The following is a 27558-nucleotide window of genomic DNA, read 5'->3' as shown; positions in this document are numbered from 1 at the left end:
CTCCTCTTCTGGAAGGAACAGCAAGCTGCCTTGGACAGAACGAAGGGTTCTGGCCGGAGCCCCCCCTTGTCCTGCTAGAGGAGCTGGAAAAGGAGGTGAAAAAACGACAAGAGGGCTGTCCGCCCTGATGCCGTCTGTAACCAAAGACGGCCACGAGGAGCCCACCTATCAAAACAGGTGGGAGCAGGGAAAAAGAGTACCCTGAAGCGAAACCATCACTGGATTAAGGTCCCACGTTTCTAGTGACCGAAGATACCGCCGAGCTAGATCGACGCTTCTCTGAGTGAAGGCCGTGATCGAAGGACGGGAAGTGAGAGGACTCCGAAAACCCGAACAAATCAAGCAGCCACCTGGTCAATACAGGGACACGCGAGAGGGCCGCATCCAGATCTGACTGGAAGAATGCCAGCAAGAAGGAGGGGAGGGAGAGAGAGAAGAAGGGCAGATGTGCTCCTCATACCACCGGGGGAGCTATGTACGAGTGGAAATAAATCCTCGAGGGAACTGTACTCCCGGCCCTCATCATTGTCTGCAATCTTCTTGACATCAGACCTGACCGAGCCACAACCCGGGATCCACTGGTGAGCCCGCTTGACCTGGGACTTCTGAGTCCTGGTAGAAGAGAGAGGGGCCCCGACACGGATGAACTGGGCGGTCTGGAAGGAGTCACGGGGCATCTGCGAGGAGTTGAGTAAGTTATGTGAACTATGCTCGCCTGGGCTACTCCAGACCCTTCTTCTGCCTTGGTCCATATTGAGAACCCTCGAGATCATGGGAAAACGCGGGAAGATGCACGAGAGCCTGAACAGGCTTCACGACCGGACGCGGGCATCGTCACCTAGTCCAGAGCAGGTGGCACCCACGATGCACCATTGACCTGAAAGTTGGATCGCAAGACCAATAGGACCACGACTGGAGATCTTCCTTCGCCGGAGAACTAGCTGGTGACTTCCCTGTTGAGGAGCCATTTGCCTAAGCGAGGCCCTTCTTGCCGAGAAAATCGGCCGCCCAAACGTCACGCTAGGTATGTGGAGCCGAGATTAGTGAGTGAAGAGACCTGTCCCAGAGCAAGATCTTCTAGGCTTCTTCCCTTGCCTTGACACTCCCTGCGTCTCCCTGGAGGATGATGCATGTCACCGCTGTGGCATGGTCCGACTGGAACCTGAATGGGCCACCCCGACCCAGAGAAGTAATTGTAAACCGGAGGGGAGTAGGATACCCTAGCACGGGAGACTGGTGATGGTTGATAACATGCTCCAGAGGAGGAAAGGGGAGCTTCAAGGGACGTTGTGAAAACTGGTCCGCAAGGAGGGGATTGGCGGGTCCCCCACGAAGACGGAACCTTCCTGACTCCGTTCTTCAGTGCGGTCCGCTGGAGAGTCAAGGATGAATCTGGTAAGTGCACCGTTGCTATTCCCGCCACAGACTGCCGAGGGCTCGCATAGCAAAAACTGATGGGAAAAAAAAAACGGGCGCGGATGGCAAAGGGTACGCGGGACTCTGCGCCAGGTAGAAAACTACTCCTGCGTGAGGAGTAGCTACCCGTGGACGGGCTCGAATACCGTGCCTAAGAGATGATCTACCGGGTCGGGATCTGAGAGGACTCCCTCCGGTAGCTCAGCTACCCTAGTAGCGAAAAGTAATGATGACGGTCTAAACCTCAAGCGCGGGCCCTTGAAGGGAGAACTCTGGTCCTCTAGGTCGTTTCTGGGCGGAGTGAACCTAGCCGCCCTGTAGAGTAGTATGCGCAGGGACAGTGATCCCTGCAAGCGCTCTTAAAAAAAACTGGAACGGTCCACTGTCACGCGAGGCGGAGGGACTGTTGGAGGGATAGAGGCGCCCTGACGGGTGCGGCGTGAACGGACTGGGACATAGCGGTGGGGGGACGATCCTGATGCGTCTGACCGATGCCGGGAAGAGATGTACTCTTCCCTTACGTAGCCTAGGGGAGAGATGTACTCTACCCTGATGTAGCCTAGGGGAGCAACTGGCCCCGTCCATCTCCGAAGGGGCGATCACGTACAGTCGGAAGGGAAGTCAGCGACTCCTTAGCTGTCGATTTCAGTTCCTAATCCTGAGTCAGAGGTCCCGACGGGTGTACACACTGATGCTAGAGGCTCAGGCCGAGCCGCGATCAGACACCAGGTCTGTGAAGAGAGGGTACTCACGGAAGATGATAACCAGTCCAGGGTCGACATAGGTGGAACGTGGTCCGCCGCGTAGGGTGTCCGTGGAGTCCCTGCGGAGCCTCACGTTAGGGACGAGAAGCCGGAAGGAACCCAGGCGGTTCGATTACAGGGTAGCGTGCCCCTTCCTTTAGGAGCCCCCTTCGAGAAGGGGTAATGACAAATAAAGGGACTTACCACTGGTAAACGACGTGTCCGGGAAATAACCATGTTCACGCAGTCAGCAAGGCGAACTCTGGATGTCCCCTGTAAACCGCAGGGGCCCGCCACATTCGTCTCTTCAAGATGGCATGCCCCCTCTCTCCGGAGCCCTTTGGGGGAATGATAATGGCAATAGCACAACTTACCGCTGGTAAACGCAGTGTCTGGGTGTTGTTCGTGATCAAACAGCGACTCCAGTGTAGCATGCCCATTCTGTCCGAAACCTCCTTGGAGAAAGGAATAATGATACTGACAAGACTTACCGCTGGTAAACGTCGTGTCCGGTTGTTGTCAGTGATCACGCGGTAAACTCAGCGAACTCTGGATGTCCACTGATTACATCAAGGGTCCGCTCAAAATGTCTTAAAGGAGACCTGCGTGCACAGAGAGAAGAGGGCTGTCCGTAGCCTTACGGCTTGACTCACCATTTCTAGCCGGCTATTTGTCATGCGCCAAAAACATCCAGGTCCTGCTCGGAGTTCACCAGAGGTGGCAAGCCTGGGCCATCACCCGAGAGGTCGAAAGGCTACCGAAGGAAAGGCAGTCTGGACCTGGGGATTAAGGTGAAACCTGGGGGGCCGCAGAAGATGAGACCTGGCGGGTCCGCTTTCGGCAGAGAAATGGCCCCTGGTATGGGACTCACCTCCCTGAGGGGATTGCGCCAGTCCTGTGGATGATCCGATCGAGCGTCGGCCAGGGACGCAGCGCATGCGCACCAACCCGAGGAATGCCAGCGAGGGGATTTCTGGCCAGAGCCAGGCGCTAACTATTCGGCAGGGGCGGGGGGCCGGGGTGTGCAGTGCCAGTGGCTGCGGTGGTTGTAAAAACCAATTGAGGGAAGCGTAGACCTGAGCTTACCGGTCGAAAAAACAAATATCTCAAGCTGAGACCTGTAAGAGTTAATAAACTTAATCCACATATATAGTAATGACTCAACCCGTGAGAAATAAAAAACCCACTATCGTTAAAAGATTGTGGCTATTTTGGGCCCATTTTCCCTGATAAGGGTTGCTGCAGCCTCAGCAATCCGCAGATCAGGAGTCTGCCCTAATCCCTTTTTTTTTCTTTTTTTTTTCTTTATTTAAAATGGACGCTGGGGGGGCTGGAGGCGGACCCAAGAGAGCGGGAAAAAACTGTCCACCACCCCCCTAGTGATGCCTGGAGCAGAGCGGAGGGCGGAGACAGAGAGGCCGGCGGCCAATAGCGCTGCGCGGGAGGCGGGCCTGGGACGCCGAAGACAGGGCCGAAGCCGGGGACTAAATTTTGAAGCTGCCGCCGCGGGCAGAGACAGCGCCGGCGGACCCACCCACGAAGCGGCGGCGGCGTAGTAGCGATGCGGATCCCCCCGACCTCGGATGTCGGCAGGGAGCTCCGCGGACGTGGCCGGGGTGCCAGGCGGCTAGGCCCAGACCGGGGACTAAATTTGGAAGCTGCCGCCGCGGGCAGAGGCAGCGCCGGCGGACCCACTCACGAAGCGGCGGCGGCGCAGCTGCGATGCGGATCCACCCGACCTCGGATGTCGGCAGGGAGCTCCGCGGACGTGGCCGGGGTGCCAGGCGACTAGGCCCAGACCGGGACCTAAATTTTAGCAGCGCCCGAGGTGGCATGGTCCGGATGGGGACGTGGGGGTCGAGGCCCGGACCGGGGCCTAAAGATTGCATCCGCCCGGGAGAAGGTAGGAGAGGGGCGTCCTACCTGATCGGCGGCGTCGCATCTGCTAGTGTGCAGGCGAGGGGGGGGGGGGGGGGGGGGGGGGGGGGGGGGGGGGGGGAGGTGGGAGGCTCTGCACCTGTGTCCGCTTGCTCCGCACACCGGAAGACTGGCTGCGGGCAGCAGAAGAAGAATGAGGCAGGCAGGCAGGGAGGTGGACGCTGGTGGGGGGAGAGAGAGCACCTCTGTAGTGTAGCAGCGCTGCGGGCCCCATCAAACAGTCCAGACGCGCTGCGAGGTCCAGTCCCTGCTGTATGCCCCTTGCACCCTTTGGGGTGATACCGCAGGGTGAATAGGGGGTGCTCCGGAAAGTTCAGCCCCGCGTGCCAACCCGGGAGCGGTACCGTGGAATTGGACGGGGGAGAGGGCCCGACGACTCAAGCCTCTGCGACCCAGGGGAGTGGTACCCACACGGGCTGCGAGAGCTGAGGTAGAGAAACTATACCTGCAGAAAAAGAGAATTCCAACAGATGAGAGCGATGAGCGTCGCCGAGAAAAAAAAAATGAAAAAATATACGCAAAAAATCAAGTGGCTGAAGGGGCCCAGTCGGCCCACATCAGCCTCCTACGACACTAAGCAAAAAACTGATTGAGCCCACCTCCAGCTCAGGGGTTATACTGCTGGGGAGGAGCTAACTTTTTCTGTTTACTTAGTGTCAGCCTCCTAGTGACAGCAGCATAACCCATGGTCCTGTGTCCCCCAATGAAACGATAGAGAAATTAAATTATCATCGGCTCTGGATTTTCGGGGCTCGAACTCGTGGAACTGTGAGTTCATTGTTTCAAAGGCAGCAGCTCTAACCACTGAGCTACTGCCTCTATTAAAACCAATAGGAAGATTTTGTTATCTTGACCTCTATACTGCAGGTGACACACCAGAAGCAGGTTATTCAGCTGCAAAGATGGATGGAGGGAGGGATGAATGGAGGGATGAATGGAGGGATGAATGGAGGGATAGAGGGAGGGATGGATGATAGAGGGATGAATGGAGGGATAGAAGGAGGGATGAATGGAGGGATAGAGGGATGAATGGAGGGATAGAGGGAGGGATGAATGGAGGGATAGAGGCAGGGATGGATGGATGATAGAGGGATGAATGGAGGGATAGAAGGAGGGATGAATGGAGGGATGAATGGAGGGATAGAGGGATGAATGGAGGGATAGAGGGATGGATGATAGAGGGATAAATGGAGCGATGAATGGAGGGATAGAGGGAGGGATGAATGGAGGGATAGAGGGATGAATGGAGGGATAGAGGCAGGGATGGATGGATAATAGAGGGATGAATGGAGGGATGAATGGAGGGATAGAGGGAGGGATGGATGGATGATAGAGGGATGAATGGAGGGATGAATGGAGGGATAGAGGGAGGGATGAATGGAGGGATAGAGGGAGGGATGAATGGAGGGATAGAGGGATGAATGGATGGATAGAGGCAGGGATGGATGGATGATAGAGGGATGAATGGAGGGATAGAAGGAGGGATGAATGGAGGGATAGAGGGAGGGATGAATGGAGGAATAGAGGCAGGGATGGATGGATGGATGATAGAGGGATGAATGGAGGGATGAATGGAGGGATAGAGGGAGGGATGAATGGAGGGATAGAGGGAGGGATGAATGGAGGAATAGAGGCAGGGATGGATGGATGATAGAGGGATGAATGGAGGGATGAATGGAGGGATAGAGAGAGGGATGGATGGATGATAGAGGGATGAATAGAGGGATAGAAGGAGGGATGAATGGAGGGATAGAGGGATAGAGGGAGGGATAGAGGGAGGGATGGATGGATGGATGATAGAGGGATGAATGGAGGGATGAATGGAGGGATAGAGGGATGAATGGAGAGATAGAGGGAGGGATGGATGGATGATAGAGGGATGAATGGAGGGATAGAGGGAGGGATGGAGGGATGAGTGGATGATAGAGGGATGAATGGAGGGATAGAGGGAGGGATGAATGGAGGGATAGAGGGATGAATGGAGGGATAGAGGCAGGGATGGATGGATGATAGAGGGATGAATTGAGGGATGAATGGAGGGATAGAGGGAGGGATGGATGGATGATAGAGGGATGAATGGAGGGATAGAAGGAGGGATGAATGGAGGGATAGAGGGATGAAAGGAGGGATAGAGGGAGGGATGGATGGATGATAGAGGGATGAATGGAGAGATGAATGGAGGGATAGAGGGAGGGATGGATGGATGATAGAGGGATGAATGGAGGGATAGAAGGAGGGATGAATGGAGGGATAGAGGGAGGGATAGAGGGAGGGATAGATGATAGTGGGATAGATGGATGATAGAGGGATATATAGATACACGACAGATAATAGATAGACAGAGATAGAATCATAGATAGATAGAGGGATAGAATCATAGATAGATAGAATCATTGATAGATAGATAGAGAGATAGAATCATAGATAGATAGATAGAGGGATAGAGATAGATACTGTATCTCAATGTTGGTGAAAGAGTCAGATTCGTTTGTTCCCATAAAACTACTATAAAGAAATGAGGAAAAAAATACAAATACAATTTATTTTTATTTTTTTTATCTTCACCACCTTGGATTCAAACCAGCAACGTTCAAAACTTGTATCCAGCAGCCTCCTGGCTTTCCTAGCTGCTCTAGCTGTTGAGTCACTAGGATTGATGATGTCAGAGGGAGGATTTCACATAAATGAACCTACAATGCAGCCTCTTACACAGCAGATTACACCGGACACAGCTCCATTGTACAGAGCAGCATCTCTATGTCCTGTATTCTAGAGGGAGAGGAAAAGAGGATTTTTTTTTTCTTCTAATAAAGTTACTAAAAATAATAAAAAAAAATAGAATAATGTAATTTTATTGCACTTTTTTATAAAATAATAAACATCACAAATCAGCAAATAACATGGACATATTTGGTGTCCCTGTAATCGTAATGACCTGAACAACACAGCGATCAGATTATTTATGGGGATCGGTAAATGGCGGGAAAAAAAAGGCGCAATTTATTATTTTTCTTTATTAAAACCCATAAAAAATGTAATAAAAATGGATCACTGAGGCCGTGTTCACACATAGCGTAAATGCGGCATTTTTTCTGCAGGTGTCCGCGCCAAGAGTGCAATAACAATGTTCTCTGATTATTGCATGTTTGCGGTATTTTTTATACATTGTCCCCCTTATTTGATACATGTTTGTTGCTGATGTGAATCCTGAAGCTTATAAAGAAAGAAACACCAAATCCGCACAGTTCAGCGGCGTCTTTCCACGCACCAGGAGCGGAGATTTCAGGACGTCTCATCCACTTTGCTTGGACAATTAGTCCATATTCACATGTAGTGTAAATGCTGCATTTTTTTCTGCTGTTTCTTTGCACATTTATTCTGCTGTGTTTAATTGTCCAAGTAAAGTGGATGTGATTCCACGAAAAGACGCTGCTGAATTCTGCGGTTTTCAGGGGGGGGGGGGTGTTTCTCTGGAGGTTTCTATATGGAGCTTAAAAAAATGCAGGAAAAAGCTTCTCTGTACAATAAAAACACTTAAAAACGCAGATTCACATCTGAACCAAAAATGCATGAACCAAAAACGCATTAAATAATGGAGAAAAGGCAGAAAAAATGCAGCAAAAATGGAAAAAACAGAGAAGATTGTTATTGTGTAGTTTGGTGCAGACAGAAACAAAAAGAAACAGAATTTATGCAACGTGTGAACACGGATTGATAGGCACAAATAAGCAACATGTCATATAGTGACACAGAAATATAAAAAAATTCTGACTGCTATAAATATGAATGAACAGTCCGGGGCATCTGCTGAATGACCCTTACTGCCAAATGGGTGTGGCTAGGGGTGTGACTAGGGGCGTGGTCAAAATTTGCCGCGGCGCGCGCAGCGCGCCACATACTTTATCCCTCTTTCCTTTCTTGAAAAGTTGGGAGGTATGATTACACTCTAATGATTAGAGGGATGTGCATGCATGGAATAAACCTATTGTGTTTGAACTGTGCATACTCAGTGTATGGATTGAGAATAGATTCATACTTTTTGACTGGTCTGAAATGATTGCATTGGTCTATAGCCATTTAACTCTTTTCATTATGTTCTCAGTTAAACTATGTTTTACTGTATTTTACAGGACACATTTTGGAAGACATATTATGGTAAGTATAAGGGCTTCACTTCTGTATTTATTACCTACTCCTGGTTTTGGCTTACAAATACTGAGTTAAAAACCTCACCAAATACTCATCATGTGCACGTGAACTAATACTTAAGCTAAAAGAAAAGCAGTTTAAGTGTTGTCTTCAAGCTCAACAGCCTAAGGGTATGTGCACAAGACGTCTTTTTCAGGTAAGATTCACCCTGGAACTCGCTTCAAGAAACCCAATAAAAATTAAAAAAAAAAAGTCTTTTCTTACTTCTTTTAACAGCTTAAGGCATCGGAAACTGTGAAGCGGCTAAAAGAAGTGACCTCTTCATTCTTCATGCGGCTTCAATGGTGTGCACTATTTATAGTTTACATCAGGAAAAAGACAGATGACGTTTGATGAAAAACTCGGTGGTCCAACGGTGTCTTAAAGTGAAACTGTCAGGTCAGATAATGTGATTAAGCTGCAGATATAGGGATAATTTGGAGGTCAATAGCATTTAGAAGGTGCCCGCTCACTATACTGAAACTGTAGCATTCGGGAGAAAATTAACTTTATTTCTGCTAGCAGACACCGGCTTTCAGTCAGACAGTTGTGCCCAAAGCATTTATAGTTAGTGCTCACAGAACAACAGAGTCGGTTGTCAGTCAAAGTGCCGTCACATACTAACAGCTGCCCCAGTATGGGGCAATAACCGTAGTGGCGCCCACATGCCTGAATGAATGAAAACCAACAGCTCCCATGGAAAATAAAGCACTTTCAGTACAGCAGCTGAATAAGTTCTTAACGCCATTAATTTGCAGACTAACCCCACATCTGCAGGTTTATAGAGATATCCGACCTGACAGGTTCCCTTTAAAGACAACATGTGCATATACCCTAATAAAGCCTGTGCGTCTATACTACTTTTTGCCCACAGCTCTCTTGAGAATTTGCGATCCTTTAGCTAATGCTAGGCAGCAATCCTGCGTACTATCTGCACTGTAACCCCTCGTGTTTTTAGTTGAAGTTATCAATGTATTCATACATTTATATAAAATCAGGTCGATGTATGTTCATATATACACTCCTCAACATTGAAATCACAAGAAGGAATCGTCATGGAGTTACAGAAATCACAGGATTGATAGACCTGTTAACGATCTGTTACAAATGATGAAAAAATGGAAACAAAATTTGTTAGCATCTTGATTTGAGTATTAAATATGGGCACTCTGCGAAGAAATACATGCGCTTACACACCTTGGCATGCTATCAAGTTAGTAATGGTTGTCTGAGAAGTGTTCTGCCACGATGAATGCACTTGGAAGCTCAAATCATCAAGATCCGCTCATGACAGTTCTTTACAATTGACTACCGATGATGTCCCAGATGTGCTCGATGGAGGACAAGTCTGGAGAAGCTGCAGGCCATGACAGCACAGTTAGGCAGTACACACTGCTCACAGTAATACGAGCAACATGGGGCCTGACATTATTGTATTGAGAAGTTCTAAGGGGTACTTTGCACGTTGTGACATCGCTACCGAAATATCGTCGGGGTCACGGTTGTTGTGACGCACACCCGGCGCCGGTAGCGACATCGCAATGTGTAAATCCTAGGAGCGATGATGAACGAGCGTGAAACAGTCAAAAATCTGTGATCTGTGTCACGCAGTTCATTTTCATAATGTCGCACCTGCTGCAGGTACGATGTTTGTTGCTCCAGTGGCATCACACATCGCTGTGTGTGAAGCCGCTGGAACGACAAACATCACTTTACCTGCGTCCCGATGGCAATGCGGAAGGAAGAAGGTGGGCGGGATGTTACGTCCCGCTCATCTCCGCCTCTCCGCTTCTATTGGCCAGCCGATTAGTGACGTCGCGGTGACGCCGAACGCACCTCCCCCTTGAAGGAGGGATTGTTCGGCAGTCACCGCGACGTCGCCGACCAGGTATGTGCGTGTGATGCTGCCGTAGCAATAATGTTCGCTACGGCAGCAATCACAAGATATCGCATGTGCAACGGGGACGGGTGCTATTGCGCTGGACATCGCTAGCCGATGCTAGCGATGTGGCAACGTGCAAAGTACCCCTAACTGTCATATCAGCTCGCAGGTCAGATAAATTCACTATATGTTGTGCTGATGACAGGGCGATTCACTTTCTAAATCATCACTTTTACCAGTAGGTTATTATTATCATGTGACTCCTACAACCATATGAATATGATTTACATATGATTAGAGGAAAGCCGTAAGTTATGGCATGTATGAGTGTATAGTGTATGAGTTGGTAGACACAGCACTATGTAATATGTAGCACATAAAATAATTTAATCATGAAAACTACAATTTTACTCATATCTGTAGATGGCAGACCATGTTCCTCAGGCCCATGCCAGAATGAAGGTGTGTGCACAGACTCTATCCGAAGCTATACCTGCACTTGTGCCGAAGGTTACACCGGAAAGAATTGCCAGTTTGGTAAGGACAAGAATCTACAAGACAGTATGATGCAGAAATCTATAGAAATGTTGGGTAGCTTGCTAGTTTTAGAGAAATTTAATGAACCCCTTCACTACCTTGTGATTTTCTGATTTTGCACATTCGTTTTTTTCCTCTCATTCTTCCAAGAGCCATAACATTTTTTTTTTTTTTTGTACCCAAAGCGTATGAAGGCTTCTGTTTTGCTGGCCGAGTTGTACTATTTGTTTTATCTTGTGATGCACTGGAAAGCAGGAAACAAAAATTGAAAAAAGTGTATTTCTACAATTGTTTTATTTTATTCCATTTTATTTACCATGCTCACTATATCGTAAAACTGACTTGGAAATATGATTCCCCAAGTCAGTACAACTACGTAGATATCAAACATGTAAAAAACATGTAAAAAAACGAATCCAAAATTTGAAAGAAAACTTTTTTGGCCTGTGTCGCCATCTTCCAAGACCCATAATATTTTTGATTTTCGGAATATGGGACTGTGTCGGGGCTTATTTTTTGATCCCTACATAATTCTAGTAGGGTATTTTTCTTGTTATGGTGTTTACCAATCTGATTAATTTATTTTATATTTTGATAGAACAAAATTTTACAAATGCAGCAATACCAAAATCAGTGGCATGCAAAACTTTGGGCACCCGGGTCAAAATGACTGTTATTATGAACAGTTTAAGATGTTATCCCCTACTTTTACACTCATGCCCTATCCTTAGGATAGGTCATCAATGTTTGATCAGTCAGAGTCCGACACCCTGCACCTCTGCCATTCAGCTGTTCTCGGTCTCAGCGGCAGCAAGTAGCCAGAAATGCTCAGTTCCGGAGCATCTCCATCTTCTGATAGCGGCCACAGCCGGGTACTGCACATCCGCCTCCCATTCAGATCCATAGGAGGTGGATGTGAGTACCTATCCGCAGCCCCTATCAGAAGACTGTGCAGCTTCGGAACTGAGCATTTCCGGCTGCCTCCTGATGCCGCCAGGGCTGAGAACAGCTAATCGGTGGGGGTGCGGGGTGTCGGAACCCGGCGAGTCAGACATTGATGACCTATCCTAAAGAAAGGCCATCAATTTAAAAGTAGTGAACAACCCCTTTAAGCAAGTTGAAGATAAAATGATCTCTAAAAGTCAAATATGACCCATTTCCGTTTAATTTTATAAAAGAAAAAAATGTTAATCTTTTAAATTTTTAAATTAACAAAAAAGGAAATGGCCTGGTGCAAAAGTTTGGGCACCATGCATAGTTATTACCTAGTAGCACCCCCTTTGACCAATGTCACAGCTTTTTGTAGCCTGCCAAGAGTCTTTCTATTTTTGTTGGAGGGATTTTCATCAATCCTTTCTTGTAAAAGTCTTCCAGTTCTGTGAGATTCCTTGTTTGTCTTGCATGCACTGCTCTTTTGAGATCTAGCCACAGATTTTCAATGATGTTCAGATCAGGGGACTGTGAGGGCCATGGAAAACCTTCAGCTGGCACCTTTTGAGGTCGTCTATAGGGGATTTTGACTTGTGTTTAGGATCATTATTCATTTGGAGAAGCCATCCTCTTTTCAACTGGACACACAGAAATATGCTACTTCCAGAACCCAAGTAACATAGATCGTGGGACCATACACTTATGTATTATGCAAAAGAGGACGAGAATATCCTGCCATATTTAAGGGCAAGATATTTCATCTACAGGTTCATTCTCATGGTAACCAAAACAGCAATCTGGATAACTGAGCAATTAAAAGATTCATTGGACACAAAAATCATGAATCCACAGTATTCATGTCTGTGCCCCCACTAACTGCTTTAAGCAGGCTCAAACTATGTGTCCAGTCTAACCATTATCATCTTAGCTATTATTATTTTCCATTGTTTTTGCAGCGGTGAATGAATGTCACCCTGATGCAGAAGATGGGTGCCACCACTTCTGTGAACCTACTTATGGTCCTGACTTACCTATTTGTTCCTGTGCATCTGGATACAGGCTTGGTGAAGATGAAAAATCATGTCATCCCACAGGCAAGTGATAACAGTATGCAACATGTAGTATATGGCGAAAAAAGAACAAAAAATATGCGCATGGACATAACCTGTAATATCACCACTACCTTTTTATGACACTCAACTACTATTTGACAGGGAACAGTAAAATATTACAAAGCCTTACATGACAGCTATTAAAGTCCCTGTGCACTATTTCTAATGTATGGTAGGTTGGGATATAACCTCACACTATAATCTACAAACTATATAACTGAGTACATAGTGGATTTGTCTGAGGCCCCTTTAAGGCATGTTCTTCATCAGCACTCTTTTTTTTGTTTTTTAAAAAATGATAATTCAAAAAACAAAAAAGAAAGGTCTTAAACCACCCAGTCCAATGCACGGTAATATAGCATTGGTAAATTATAACAAACAGTGCCTTGAAAAAGTATTCATACCCTGTGAACATTTCCAAACTTTATCACTTTACATCCACAAATATTAAATTTAATTTATTGGGATATTATGTGATTTGCCAACACAAAGTAAGTATTTGTGATTGCTAAAGGAAATTATATATGGTCTTCTAAATATTTTCAAAATATAAATCTGAAAATTGTGTCGTGCATTTGTATTCAGCCCGCTGAGTTAATACTTAGTCGGACCACCTTTTGCTGCAATTACTGCTGCATTTCTTCTGGGGTATGTCTCTATCAGCTTTGAAAATCTTGCAAAGATTTTTGCGCATTCTTCTTTGCCAACTAGCTTAGTGAGAATGGATGGAGATTACAGAAATTTTCAAGTCTTGCCTCAAATTCTTAATGGGATTTTGGGCTGGACTATGACTGGGCCATTAAAACACCTACATATGCTCTGATCTAAACCATTCCATTTTAGCTCTGGCAATATGTTTAGGGACGTTGTCCTACTGGAAGGTGAACCTGAGTCCCAGTCTCAAGTCTTTCGCAGCCTCTAACACAGGGCTGGCCAAATTGCAGCCATCCAACCCTCTGGATGTTACGGTCCAGCCCGCTGACTGAGACAGCCAGACCACGGTAGTCTTACCCCGCTGCCAGTTTGCTGCCGCTGCTGCTTGCCATCAGATGTTAATGCTGTGTGAATCCACTGGATGCAAACAGTGGTGAGCGCAATGGTGGAGGATGGTGCTGCTGGCTCCATCTTCCACTAATCAGAGTGAGGCACAGCAGATACGATGACATCACATCATTGCGTGTGCTGTGCATCAGAGGCCACAGCAGCCCACAGGGTGGAACGGGAGTGAGGTGAGTATGTGGGATTTTTTGTCATATGTATGGGATGTTAATCTTTAGAGTCTTTAGAAGGCTGTCCAAAGTATATAGAAGGATATGAGAGGGCTCAGAAATGTATATAGAAGGCTATATGAGCCTAATAATGTATTTAGAAGGCTATATGGGACTTATGCTGTATTTAGGAGGCTACGTGGGGGCTCATAAAATATATAGGGGGCTATGCGGAGACTCAAAGTATATGGGAGGATATACAGTAGGGGCTCACACTTTATTTAGGAAGTGCAATGGAGCTCATGCTGTGTATTTGAGTCAAGCAAGGCCCTTAACATTGGAGGAGAATTACCCATCTAACTTGTAGCTATAAATTTCCTCAGCATCAGTGCGCCTCAGAATCCAGATGTATGCTTCCCGGTTTCAGAGAGGCACACTGCACTTCCAATCATGCACAGTGCACTTCTCTGTAGCCAGGAAGCATGCACTCGGCTTCTGATGTGTACTGACGCTGTGCATGCCCAAGATTTTCAGGAGCTGTCGTCCCGCCGGCTTGTGGAAATCATGTTATCACACCCACAGCGGCATGACAACATAGAAAGAAGGCAGAATAGTCTGGGGAAAAACACTCCAAAATGATGGGGAAGAATTACCCGTCCATCTTGGAGCTATAAATTGCGGCAGCGGCAGTGCTCCTCAGAACCGGTGTGTTCACTTTCCAGCTTCAGACAGGCGCACTGCACATAATTGTAAGTGCAGAAGCTGTTCTTCAGATCATGCGCAGTGCGCCTATCTGAAGCCGGGAAGGAAATGTATATAGGATGCTATATGTGGTGTCATAAATGTATATAGGAGGCTATGTGGGGGCTCATAAATGTATAAAGGAGGCTATGTGGGGCTCATAAAGTATATAAAAGGCTATATGAGGGTTCATAAATGCACACAGGAGGCTATGCGTGGACTCATAAAGTATATAGGTAAAGGTAGAGTAAAAGGATGTTTTGTGTGCTTCAAAATTGAAAGGATGGGTTAGATGCCAGGGATGAAAAGTAAGGGTTTGCCATAAAGGCATGTCTGCTAAAATATGAGTAAAATTTGACACTTGTCTCACCTGCCTGCAGACTAACCGAACCATCTTGAGCATAGGCAACATTTTGGGAATGTCAGGTTTATCAAGCTCTAAAAATCCTAGTAGACAGCTAGTGTTTGCCTCTTCAGCCAAGTGAATTCGAATTTGGCAGTTGAGAACCTGACATCCAACTAATGAGTGCCTTTAGCTGGCCAACTATGTAATATAAAAAAAATCTGGTTAAGCTGTACCAGCAAGCTTTTTGGCCCTGTGAAGCTTAGATAATTTAGGTTTGGGCCGAGAACTAGTCCACACAATTGAAGACATTAGCAAGTTAAGTGTTGTAAAAAAAGATTTAGCGCTGGGTATTGTGTTACAAAGTAAAACTGAATTAGGGCAATGATATTTTTTATTAGGTTTATGCGTCCCGTCACTTATATAGCTAGTTTTCCCCGGAGATTAAATTTCAGTTTAGCACAATGTTAGAAGAGAGATCCCTTTTACTGTCTTGATGAATGTTGAACCTAAATATTTTAAATGTGTGACCACTAGTAAAAATGACAAAGGCTTGCTGTCAAATATGGCTTTCTTCTTTCAACTCTTCCACAAAGGCCATATTTGTGGAGTATAGGACCTGCCTGTGGGCAGATTCTCCCACCTGAGCTGTGGATCTGTGTACCTCCTCCAGAGTGACCATGGGCTTCTTGGCTACTTCTCTAATTAGTGCTCTTCTTGCATGGGATGTCAGTTTAGCTGGACGGCCATGTCTTGGTGGGTTTGCAGTAATGCCATACATCTTCCATTTTTGAATAATTGATTGAACAGTGCTCCATAAGATGTTCAGAGCTTGGCCTATTTTTATAACCTAACCCTGCTTTATTCTTTTCCACATCTTCATCCCTGACTGATTTGGTGTATTCCTTGGTTTTCATGATGCTGTTTGATTTCTACTGTTCTCAAACAAACCTCTGAGGCATTAACAGAACAGTTGTAGCTGTAGTTTTAGTGGTGTCGGCGCTCTTATTCCCGGGGGTAACGTGAGGTTTTGCCGCTGTGCAGGCCCGCGTCCAATTATCACCAGCTTCTCTTTCCCTGCCTTCAGATGTAGGAGTAATCAACAGGAAGTGAGAGCTGCAGATAGCCACTCACGTCTTGATGACTACTCATATGTCCAAAGGCCGGGAGAGTGAAGCCGATAATGATTGTGCACAGGGCTTGCGTGATGTTACTGTGACACCCTGGCAAAACCAGGTAGTCACAGATTGCTGTAGCCCCTCTAGGGTGCAGGAATCACCTTCTCCTTGGGATTCCACCAACACCCCACACATAGGTAACACCAGCCACAAAAGCCTAGTCACCCCCCCGGGACAATTGGGACACCCCAGTGGGCGGGACCAGGTGGATGGGAACGCCTACCTAGGGGTCCTGAGGTGTCAGGGGAGGGAACACGTCAGTTAGAGAGAGAGTGGAGTGGGGTTGAGTCTAGACAGTGGAGTGGAGAGGAGTGTGAAGTGGTGGTCAGGGGTTGGAGCACCTGCACTACCGGACTACCTGAGCTGACTAGGTGGTAGACGGCAGAGCAGGGCCACAGGCGACGGAGATCTGGTTGCGGAAGACCTAAAGTGGACCAGGGCAGGGTTGTAGCCCGCCGGTACCGACAGCAGGGATCTAGTCCGGAGGCCGTGCAGTCGGGGTGCCGGGACCCTGGGGCGAGGAAGGTTTCAAGCCCCTTGTCAATTAGCCAGCCGGGGACAAGGTTCCAGGCCTTGTTCCACCAGTAAGCCCTGAGAGCGAAATGGAAGCCCAACGCGGGGGATAGGGTGTCCGCCAGAACCCACAGAGATTGCAAGGGTCAGATTTTGAGGGCAACGGCTCCCACTGGATACAAAACACAGGGGAGTGGATTTCTCCCGTTTTATGTGGGTTAAGTCAACACACAAGAAACTACAAGTGCAGGAGGAAGGCCCTGTCAACTTGTGTGCGGGACCAGCACACCCCTCCAGAGGCTCCCGGCATCTGGCCTTGGTTTACCACATGGACTTTGTGTGATTTATTACCACAGTGAGTACACCGGTACCATCCGATCCATTTGCAAAGACTGCTCCCTGATATCCCGCACCATCCTCTAGGCCCCGGGACTACATCTCCCCTAACTGTGGAGGAAATTCCACCTTGCTGCCCAGCTCTATCAACCCCGGGCGTCCCATACCAAGGCAGCGGCGGTGTCACCAACCCTCACCGCAACCCACGGGTGGCGTCACTGACAAACTCTTCCCCTGTAAATAACCCCTTTTATTTGTTGTGGGCGACGGGCCGCTGCACGAGCCCTGGGTCTGGCTGTCACTCGAGCCCCAGCCACAATCCCGGAGCGCCTCGGGCAGCCCTTCCTGACGTGGTCAGTCACCCCCTGCCCGCGACATTACAATCTCATGTGAACCCTGGGAATGCGAGCACCGACACTGCTGGAGCAGCACCAGCACAGGAGGCGAGTATAAGTTTTTTTATTTTAATGGGGCCAAATATGGGGGATGAGAGGGGTTGTCCAGGTAGTGGACAGCGAAAAAATTACAGACAGGTGGACTCAATTTACTAATTTGGTAACTTTTGGAGGCAATTGGTTACTCAGGATATAATTTAGATGTATCACACTACAGGGGCTGAATACAAATGCAAGTCACAATTTTCAGATTTATATTTTTTAAATGTTTAGAAAACCACGTATCATTTCTTTTACAGTTCCCAAAACTTGCTACTTTGTGTTGCCATAAAAGACATTTAAGTTTCCCAATGTAATGTAAAAAAAAAAAAATGTGGGAAAAAGTTCTATACTTTTTCAAGTCACTGTAATGCAATAGAAAGTGATCAGTTATAAGAAAAATGTTTCACTTCTTGCTTTGTGCCTCTATTGACAGATCCCTATGCTTGTGGACAATTGGTAAATGAGGAGAAAACTATATTGCTGGGAAGCAAGAACATCACCAGTCCTTTACCCTGGCAGGTAAAACTTCAAGTAGCACTCCATTTTTTTTTTTTATTTCATTCCAGTGTATCACGTGTCTCCTATTTGATATAATTCAAGTAGAATTACTTTTTTTAGTTGTTTCTTTCTGAGATTTAATGGTATACTTTTCTTCAGCTAGGTCATGTGATCACATAGTCACCTCCTAAGAAGTCCTGTTTTCTTGGACTATAGCAAGAAAACAATCTTGCTAAAATGTATCTGCATCTTATATCCTGCAGTCAAGGGAGACCAACAGTGCTAGACCCACCTCACCGCTTCTATAATAATCTGGCAAATCGCTTATGAGATGTGTTGCCCTATTATTATAGTTTCCGGTCAGTAAGTGTGCAGGTCATTGTGCACTCAGAGCATCTCCTACTTGCTGCTCCCCATCACTGTTTTGACTGCCGAAAACATTAGACATTATAGTAAGAGAATGCAACTACGGGTGGCCGCTGGTCTTTATTCAACTGTAGCAAGATTTATGCAGCTTTCTATAAATTACCCTTCAGAGGTCCATACAGCTACCGTCCTAGAATCCAGTAAAAGAGTCCTCTAACATCAAAGTTCTTGCAGGTTGTATAATGAGGAGCAATGTCATCGCTGTGTCATTACATCAGTTAAGCTAGTAATTGGAGTTCCTATATCTATGGAAAGTGTTAAGTACATGGGACAGAGGAGGAACAAAAATGTAAAATAGAAGATACTAATATTCAGTGCTACACAGCATTTGTAGCCCAACATCACCATCTGCTGAAGGATCAGGGTTACTGGTAACTGATCTATAAGGAGTGTGTTTCCTCGAGGGAAGAGTTCTGAGGGGACGCCAAGTCAGGTGACAACTGTGGTGCAATTATCAAATATAATAGCCTGGGCCGGCAGCGGGAAGGCGGAGTTGACGCTAAAATCAAGGCAACAGACTTATGCGCAGCAAAGCAGGCCCGTGTGGTTTGCTGGGAAATCATCTGGAAGCACACAGAGCCCAGAGGAACACGAAGGCATGTGGAACAATTAATATGGGGATATAGATGTGACACCCCTGAACTAGTCAGGGTGTCACAGAGTACTGCACTCCTTTCTCTTTTGGTGCAGAGCTTAACCCCCCATGATTCTGGGATCCTAAACCTTAGTATTGCTCCATCAGCATTCAAATCCTAGCCACATCTCACACCACACCCTGTCAGGCACACCAGCGGGTGCTCTAGCTGGAACAGGGCCACCCGCCTAGGGGTCAGGCAGACTGGTGGGAGGGACATAGTCAGAACAGAGAAGGAGTCAAAGAGTGAGGAGCTGAAGGGAGTTGGAGCTGGGAGACGTTGGTTGGGTCGCAGACGGTGGTCTGGGACCAGAGGAGTCGGAGACCCGGTCGCAGGGTATTAGAGGTGCCAGACTTAGTTTTGGAGAACGGTTGGCACTGGAGAATCTAGCAACCGAATCGGTAGCGAGCACGGCGAGGTACTGGACCCTAGATCAGGGAGTAGCTACACGCAACCTGATAATTAACCTGTGGAGGATAGTCTCTTTATGAACTTTCCTCAGGAGCTCAGAGATCTAAAGCATCAACACAACGAGGGGGATAGGGCTTTCCAGCTTATGCAGCCCACTGAGATCCCAAGTGTCAGCCATCGAGAGCACAGCTCCTCTAACTGACTGTAGGGAGCCGGACCCCGAAAGTTTCAGGCTGAGGGGTCACTCAGAAAAGTCTAAACTTAGTGCATGGAGGCAGGTCCAGAACCATCAGCAATAACCACGGGGACGGATTCCCAGACGAGCTCTCCCTAAAGTGGCAGCGGCACCCAGAGACTTGGTTTACTTCTGTGTCAGAGTCTGCCTAATGGTCGCACCAACATCCATACGGCCTGAGTGAGTACGCTGCTCTCCCCTGAATCTCCCTGCCTGGCCTGCACCAAGCTCCCCTACAACGCCACCATCCAGAGTCCCGGGGCTAACCCTACCCGTGGAGGGAATGTCATCTGGCTGCCCCACTCCATCTCCCCCGGGTACTCCCATCGGCGGTACTCCCCTTACAGCAAACCACGGGTGGCGTCACGAACACTAATCCCCTGTAAATAGCCCCCTTTCACTTTCGGGTGACCGCAAGCCCCCGGTTTCCGGAGACCCTCGAGCCACAGCAACCCCGGGTCCGAGCAGTCCGACTGCTGCAGGGGCGGTACATAGACCTGCATCACTGCTATGAATTACATGCAAAAACTAAGATACTTAGCACACAAAAATGGCCAGTTTTATGTGAGCCCAACAGCAAATGACAAGGCAACCTCTTTTTTGTTGTGCCTCTACCAATCTAATGCCTCTCTTTGGGTAAAAAAACCCCCCAAACTACAATGAATGGGCAGATAGGAACCTGTACATGGAGAATTGGAATCACCTGAGTGCTCAATCAGAAGGCATAACCCTGTAATGTAAAAAAAAAACTAATGGCACCTCCTACCTTTCTAATGTAAACAGGTGCAAATGCAAACTGAACATGAAACATAGTAACCAAAAAAAGAGACAGTTGCACTCTGTAGCGCTAAGACATGTGGAACAATGAATATGGGAATATAAACATGCATTATTGCTATGAAAAACATGCAAAAATTGAGGTACTTGGCAGACAAAAATGTCTAATTACTAAACTCAACTGTTGGTGTAGTACCACGCAACTGCACTACGTTTAGTGAACCATTAACATAGATAGATTTATGAAAGTTTACGTTTTCCTGTTTAAGTGCATATTGTGACCCTAAGTAGGGCGACACCGACACTCCCCTTACGGAAGGACCGCAGTTGGGTTATTGTTAAGAGAATTTGTTTGTAATCTTCAATGATTGCTTGTACTTGTGATCAGTTGAGTGTAACTGAAACATGCCAACTGATTTTTTATTTTTTTTGCCTTCCACTCCTGCATTGCCTGTTGTCCATGCTCGGCAACCATCAAACTTAACTGAACTGGAATTGTTTTGTAAACAGGAATGGTGAAATATACCTTCATCCAGGAACTCATTAAAAGCTACAGGAAGTGACTAGAGGCTGTTATTTTTGCAAAAGGAGGATCTACAAAATATTAATGTCACTTTTATGTTGAGGTGCCCATACTTTTGCACCGGTCAAATTTTGTTTAAATGCGGATTGCACATTTTCTGTTAGTACAATAAACCTCATTTCAATCCAGAAATATTACTCAGTCCATCAGTTATTAGATATATGAAACTGAAATAGCTGTTGCAAAAACCCAAATTGTTATAAAGAAAAAAGGTTAACATTAATAGGGGTGCCCAACCTTTTTCATATGACTGTGTATCTTCCCGTCCATCTTCCCATTGCCACTTAATAAAAACCTGTTGAGTTCACCACTGACTCATCCTTACTGCGTGTTGCATTCCTGGCGTCCGTGTAACATAACTAATAGCCATCCAGTCGTAATCTGCGCTAATAAGTCACTTTCTCACTGCTTAGTAGAAAACTACTGAAAAAGTGACTTTTGGTCCACACAGAAGACGTTATGCAATCTTGCTTGTCACAGTTCTTTTGGTACAGATAAGCATAAGGCTATGTGCGCACGTTGCATAATTACATGCAGTTACGCTGCGCTTTGTAGCGCAGCGTAATTGCATGCGTCCTGCGTCCCCTGCATAATCTATGGAGATTGTGCAGGGGCCGTGCGCACGTGGCGTCTTAGAGCACAGCGCTTCGGCTGCTGCTCGAAGCGCGCGTTCTAAGAAGTGACATGTCACTTCTTCCGTGCGCTTTGCCGGCAGCCCCTGCTCTGTCTATGGCAGGAGCTGCATGCAGAGCGCACGTTCTCTGCCGGCACCATGCGCTTCAGAATGGAGCTTTTCAGCTGCGCTCTGAAGCGCACCTTTTAGGTGCAGTGCAGAGCGCACACGTGCGCACATAGCCTTAGAATGGAACTTATAAAAGAATATTGCAGCAACTGGTTGGCTAATTAACACCAGATAATTTAGATTGTGAGCACTAATGGGGACACTGACAATGTCTGTAATGTGCTGTGATATATAGTGGTATCATACACATAAAATATATAACGCCATTAACACACAATAAGCATTATAAAAGGTCTAACAGATAAACATTTGTTATAGAGGGCTACTTTAACTTCCTCCGCAATAGCTGCATAATTCTTCATAGTCAGACTCTCCCCTTTCCAATGCGATCAGGGAAATTTTTGTTAGTTAGAAATTCATATATATTTTCTCATTATCTGATGTTTAAATCTGGGTGCATCCTATGTGTGCCATTGAATTATGCTGGAACTCTCCGGATTTATTTTTAATTAATAAATTGGTGAGGGGTGGTGGTGGTGTTGGTGGAGTCTTTATTCAAATAAATTCACAGTTGACATCAACTCCAAAAGTATTACCCCGATTACCACTGCACCAAAGCAATTGAGAAGAGCTGGGCAAAGAGCCAGAATTGGTGCATCTAATGGATGAGCCACTTCTGGAATGTCGGCAAGTTGCTATTTTTAGGCTGAGAAGGGCCAAAAAAACATGGGCCTTCCAAGCCTGATAACCGCAGCCCCCAAGCTTTGCCTTAGCTAATCAGCACAATTGTTGACAATTGTTTGCAGGACAATTTTCCTGCTCTTATCCCCATTTTGCTTCCTTTTGCAGCCCTCTAGCGCTTACTACGACCATTTTTAAGTACAGAAGTTTGGATCCTCAATGACTTATATCAGAGTCAATTTCGGGTCCCGAACAGAACTTTAAACTAAAATTCGGCTGAACTCGGAACTTGATCCGCTCATCCCTATTCCTAAGTCGTCTATATGGGAATGCAGGTCATAGGAAGCTGAATTACCTTTATATCTGCAATCCAATGTCTTATTCCAGAGAAATTAATGTTGTTCTTTTACGTAAATGAGCTGTTCTAGGCTATGGGCAGCACACATATCTGCATGACAATATGTCTCCAGGCCTTATTTTTAATAAAAGGGGACATTACTAGTGTTAGATATGCAACTAATACAGATTGGCAGAAGTTTGTCATAACAAACACGTTAGCAGCTGCAGTTCTCACAGCTCTGCTGTATAGTAAAAATATTCCCGAATGATTGATTCCCCGGCGATTGCGGTTCAGTTCATGACAGCTGAAGACATGCCGGGCTGATCTCCGGTGTTCTCGCTTGAGCTCCGGATTGCAGTCCGGCATGTCCGCAACTGTTATGAACTGAACCGCAATCGCCGGGGAATCAATCACTCGGCGCTTGCGCTGCAGTCCAGAGATCAGACCAGGCTTCAGGGAGAGCTCCGGAGTGCAATGCAGGTAACTGAATCCAGGGAGCCGTCATTACACAGGTGGCTGGTGGCTGATCTCTGTGGAGAACTGCCTGATTGACAGCTCACCAGCGACCATGTAGCGATGTTCCAGAGATCCCTGCCAGATCGGATCGCTGGTGCGTCGCTACATGTAATGGGACCCTAAGATTCAGTTTGGAGAAGAAACAAAGTTTGTAATTATATACACATATATATATATATATATATATACACACACATATATATATATACACACATATATATATATACACACATATATACACACACACATATATATATACACACATATATATATATATATATATATATATATATATATACACACATATATATATATACATACACATATATACACATACACATATATACATATATATACATATATACACATATATATACACATATATACACACATATATATATACTAGAAGGTGGCCCGATTCTATGCATCGGGTATTCTTGAATTTACGTATTGTGTAGTTCATGTATGATTTTTGTTATATATATATAGATGTTGTTGTGTGTAGTTACCAAGTGTTTGTGTAGGGGCTGTACATGTTCTGGATGTTGTCTGGGTGTGATGGGGGGTGAGAGCGGTGTTGTTTGTGTGTTGCGTTGTTTGTGGAGCGCTGTGTGTCTGTAGCGTTGTGTGTGTGTTGTGCAGTTTGTGTGTGTGTGGTGTGTTTTGGGGGGAGGTATGTTTTGTGCAATGTGCGTGTTGTGCGGTATGTGCGTATATTTGTGTGTGCAGCGTTGTCTGTGTGTGTGGGTGTCTGTGTAGGGCAGTTGTTTGTGGTTCCCAGTGTGTGTGTGTGGTGTGGTGTGTTGTGCAGTGGCGCGCGCGCGCGCATGTGTGTGTGTTGGGGGTAGGTGTGCACTTCCCATCGTGCTCCATCCCCCATGCAGCGCACTCCCCATCGTGCTCCATCCCGTATGCTGCGCACCCCCCATCGTGCTCCATCTCCCATCCTGCGCACTCCCAAACGTGCTCCATCCGCCATGCTGCGCACTCCCAAACGTGCTCCATCCGCCATGCAGCGCACTCCCCATCGTGCTCCATCCCCCATGCTGCGCACTCCCAAACGTGCTCCATCCGCCATGCTGCGCACTCCCCATCGTGCTCCATCTCCCATGCTGCGCACTCCCAAACGTGCTCCATCCGCCATGCTGCGCACTCCCAAACGTGCTCTATCCCCCATGCTGCGCACTCCCAAACGTGCTCCATCCGCCATGCTGCGCACTCCCAAACGTGCTCCATCCCCTATGCTGTGCACCCCCCATCGTGCTCCATCTCCCATCCTGCGCACTCCCAAACGTGCTCCATTCGCCATGCTGCGCACTCCCAAACGTGCTCCATCCGCCATGCTGCGCACTCCCAAACGTGCTCCATCCGCCATGCTGCGCACTCCCCATCGTGCTCCATCCCCCATGCTGCGCACTCCCAAACGTGCTCCATCCGCCATGCTGCGCACTCCCCATCGTGCTCCATCTCCCATGCTGCGCACTCCCAAACGTGCTCCATCCGCCATGCTGCGCACTCCCAAACGTGGTCCATCCGCCATGCTGCGCACTCCCAAACGTGCTCCATCCGCCATACTCCGCACTCCCCATCGTGCTGCATCTTCCATGCTGCGCACTCCCAAACGTGCTCCATCCGCCATACTCCGCACTCCCCATCGTGCTGCATCCCCCATGCTGCGCACTCCCAAACGTGCTCCATCCGCCATGCTGCGCATTTCCAAACGTGCTCTATCCGCCATGCTGCGCACTCCCAAACGTGCTCCATCCGCCATGCTGCGCACTCCCAAACGTGCTCCATCCGCCATGCTGCGCACTCCCAAACGTGCTCCATCCGCCATGCTGCGCACTCCCAAACGTGCTCCATCCGCCATGCTGCGCACTCCCAAAGGTGCTCCATCCGCCATGCTGCGCCAGCATCAGCCTCTCTACCTGCAGCATCAGCCTCTCTACCTGCAGCATCAGCCTCTCTGTCCCCAGCATCAGCCTCTTTGTCTCCAGCATCAGCCTCTTTGTCTCCAGCATCAGCCTCTCTGTCTCCAGCATCAGCCTCTCTGTCTCCAGCATCAGCCTCTCTGTCCCCAGCATCAGCCTCTCTGTCTCCAGCATCAGCCTCTCTGTCCCCAGCATCAGCCTCTCTGTCACCAGCATCAGCCTCTCTGTCCCCAGCATCAGCCTCTCTGTCCCCAGCATCAGCCTCTCTGTCCCCAGCATCAGCCTCTCTGTCCCCAGCATCAGCCTCTGTCCCCAGCATCAGCCTCTCTGTCCCCAGCATCAGCCTCTCTGTCCCCAGCATCAGCCTCTCTGTCCCCAGCATCAGCCTCTTTGTCCCCAGCATCAGCTTCTCTGTCCCCAGCATCAGCCTCTCTGTCTCCAGCATCAGCCTCTCTGTCCCCAGCATCAGCCTCCCGCAGCATCAGCATCTCTGTCCCCAGCATCAGCTTCTCTGTCCCCAGCATCAGCCTCTCTGTCCTCAGCATCAGCTTCTCTGTCCCCAGCATCAGCCTCTCCGTCTCCAGCATCAGCCTCCCCATCCCAGCCTTCCCCAGGATCAGCCTCTGTCCTCTCAGCCTCCTCCAGCACGCCGTGCTCCTCTGCCGACACTCACAGATCCGATCGCATCCACTCACACACACCCACACACACCCGATCGCATCCACTCACACACACCCGATCGCATCCACTCACACACACCCGATCGCATCCACTCACACACACCCGATCGCATCCACTCACACACACCCGATCGCATACACTCACACACAAAGACACACACACTGACGATATTGCACATACGCGCTGATACTCACAACATCCGGGGATATCACATGCTTCTGGCCATGTGATCCCCCGGCAGGTCCTGGAAGCTCACAACTGCACAGTATCGCCGCCGAGAAGCAAGCGATATCCCAGGATGTTGTGAGTATGTGGATGCGATGTGATGTGTGAGGTGTGTGTGAGTGTGATCTGATTTGTGTGTGTGTGTGTGTGTGCTGTTATGTGTGTGCATGTTCCGCAGCTGCAGGACCTTGATGTGTGGATGCGATGTGATGTGTGTGTGAGGTGTGTGTGAGAGTGAGTGTGAGCCAGTGTACACTGGTAACTATGATACACATCGGGTAACTAAGGGACCTTAGTTACCCGATGTTTATAATGGTTACCAGCTTTCACGGCCTCCGTCAAGATCCCAGCATCGCAAGGTTATGTCTGGCGCTGCCGGGATCCTGACGGAGCCGGTGTAGAAGCAAGCGATATCCCAGCATGTTGTGATGTGTGAGGTGTGTGTGAGAGTGAGTGTGAGAGTGAGTGTGATCTGATGTGTGTGTGTGTACTCACCTGGGAATCGGAGCTCCCTGTCAGTTGGGCCAGAGCGAGCGTGCATTGCGTGAGGGGGGCGGGGCCTGCAGAGAGCCGGGGCGAGAGGCCAATCCGTGTGGGGGGGCGGGGCCATGGCGAGCCCAGCGGCCAATCAGCTTTGTGTCACCGTAAGGACACAATTTCGGAGCATGACAGACAGACAGATAGACAGACAGATAGACAGACAGATAGACAGACAGACAGACAGAATAAGGCAATTATATATATAGATAGATATATATATACATACACATATATATATATATATACATACATATATATATACATACATATATATATATACATACATATATATACATGCACATATATACATATATATCTATATATATAATTGCCTTATTCTGTCTGTCTGTCTGTCTATCTGTCTGTCTATCTGTCTGTCTGTCATGCTCCGAAATTGTGTCCTTACGGTGACACAAAGCTGATTGGCCGCTGGGCTCGCCATGGCCCCGCCCCCCCCACACGGATTGGCCTCTCGCCCCGGCTCTCTGCAGGCCCCGCCCCCCTCACGCAATGCACGCTCGCTCTGGCCCAACTGACAGGGAGCTCCGATTCCCAGGTGAGTACACACACACACATCAGATCACACTCACTCTCACACTCACTCTCACACACACCTCACACATCACAACATGCTGGGATATCGCTTGCTTCTACACCGGCTCCGTCAGGATCCCGGCAGCGCCAGACATAACCTTGCGATGCTGGGATCTTGACAGAGGCCGTGAAAGCTGGTAACCATTATAAACATCGGGTAACTAAGGTCCCTTAGTTACCCGATGTGTATCATAGTTACCAGTGTACACCGGCTCACACTCACTCTCACACACACCTCACA

The 27558-nt window shown here is 47.8% G+C and overlaps 1 protein-coding gene across 1 annotated transcript in view; it reads left to right on the top strand.

Moving 5' to 3' along the window:
- PROZ (protein Z, vitamin K dependent plasma glycoprotein) overlaps window positions 1-27558 on the top strand; it is a 54186-nt gene that overhangs the window by 15750 nt on the left and 10878 nt on the right. The window contains exons 3-6 of the mRNA XM_075334332.1: window positions 8228-8252; window positions 10591-10704; window positions 12591-12728; window positions 17936-18021. Of these exons, the coding sequence (XP_075190447.1) occupies window positions 8228-8252; window positions 10591-10704; window positions 12591-12728; window positions 17936-18021 (363 nt within the window). The remainder of the gene's footprint in view (window positions 1-8227; window positions 8253-10590; window positions 10705-12590; window positions 12729-17935; window positions 18022-27558) is intronic.

The sequence above is a fragment of the Anomaloglossus baeobatrachus genome, chromosome 2, assembly GCF_048569485.1.
Source record: "Anomaloglossus baeobatrachus isolate aAnoBae1 chromosome 2, aAnoBae1.hap1, whole genome shotgun sequence".
Taxonomy (NCBI): Eukaryota; Metazoa; Chordata; class Amphibia; order Anura; family Aromobatidae; genus Anomaloglossus; species Anomaloglossus baeobatrachus.
Note: the sequence above shows the minus strand (reverse complement) of the source record. Positions and strands in the feature narration are given on the sequence as shown.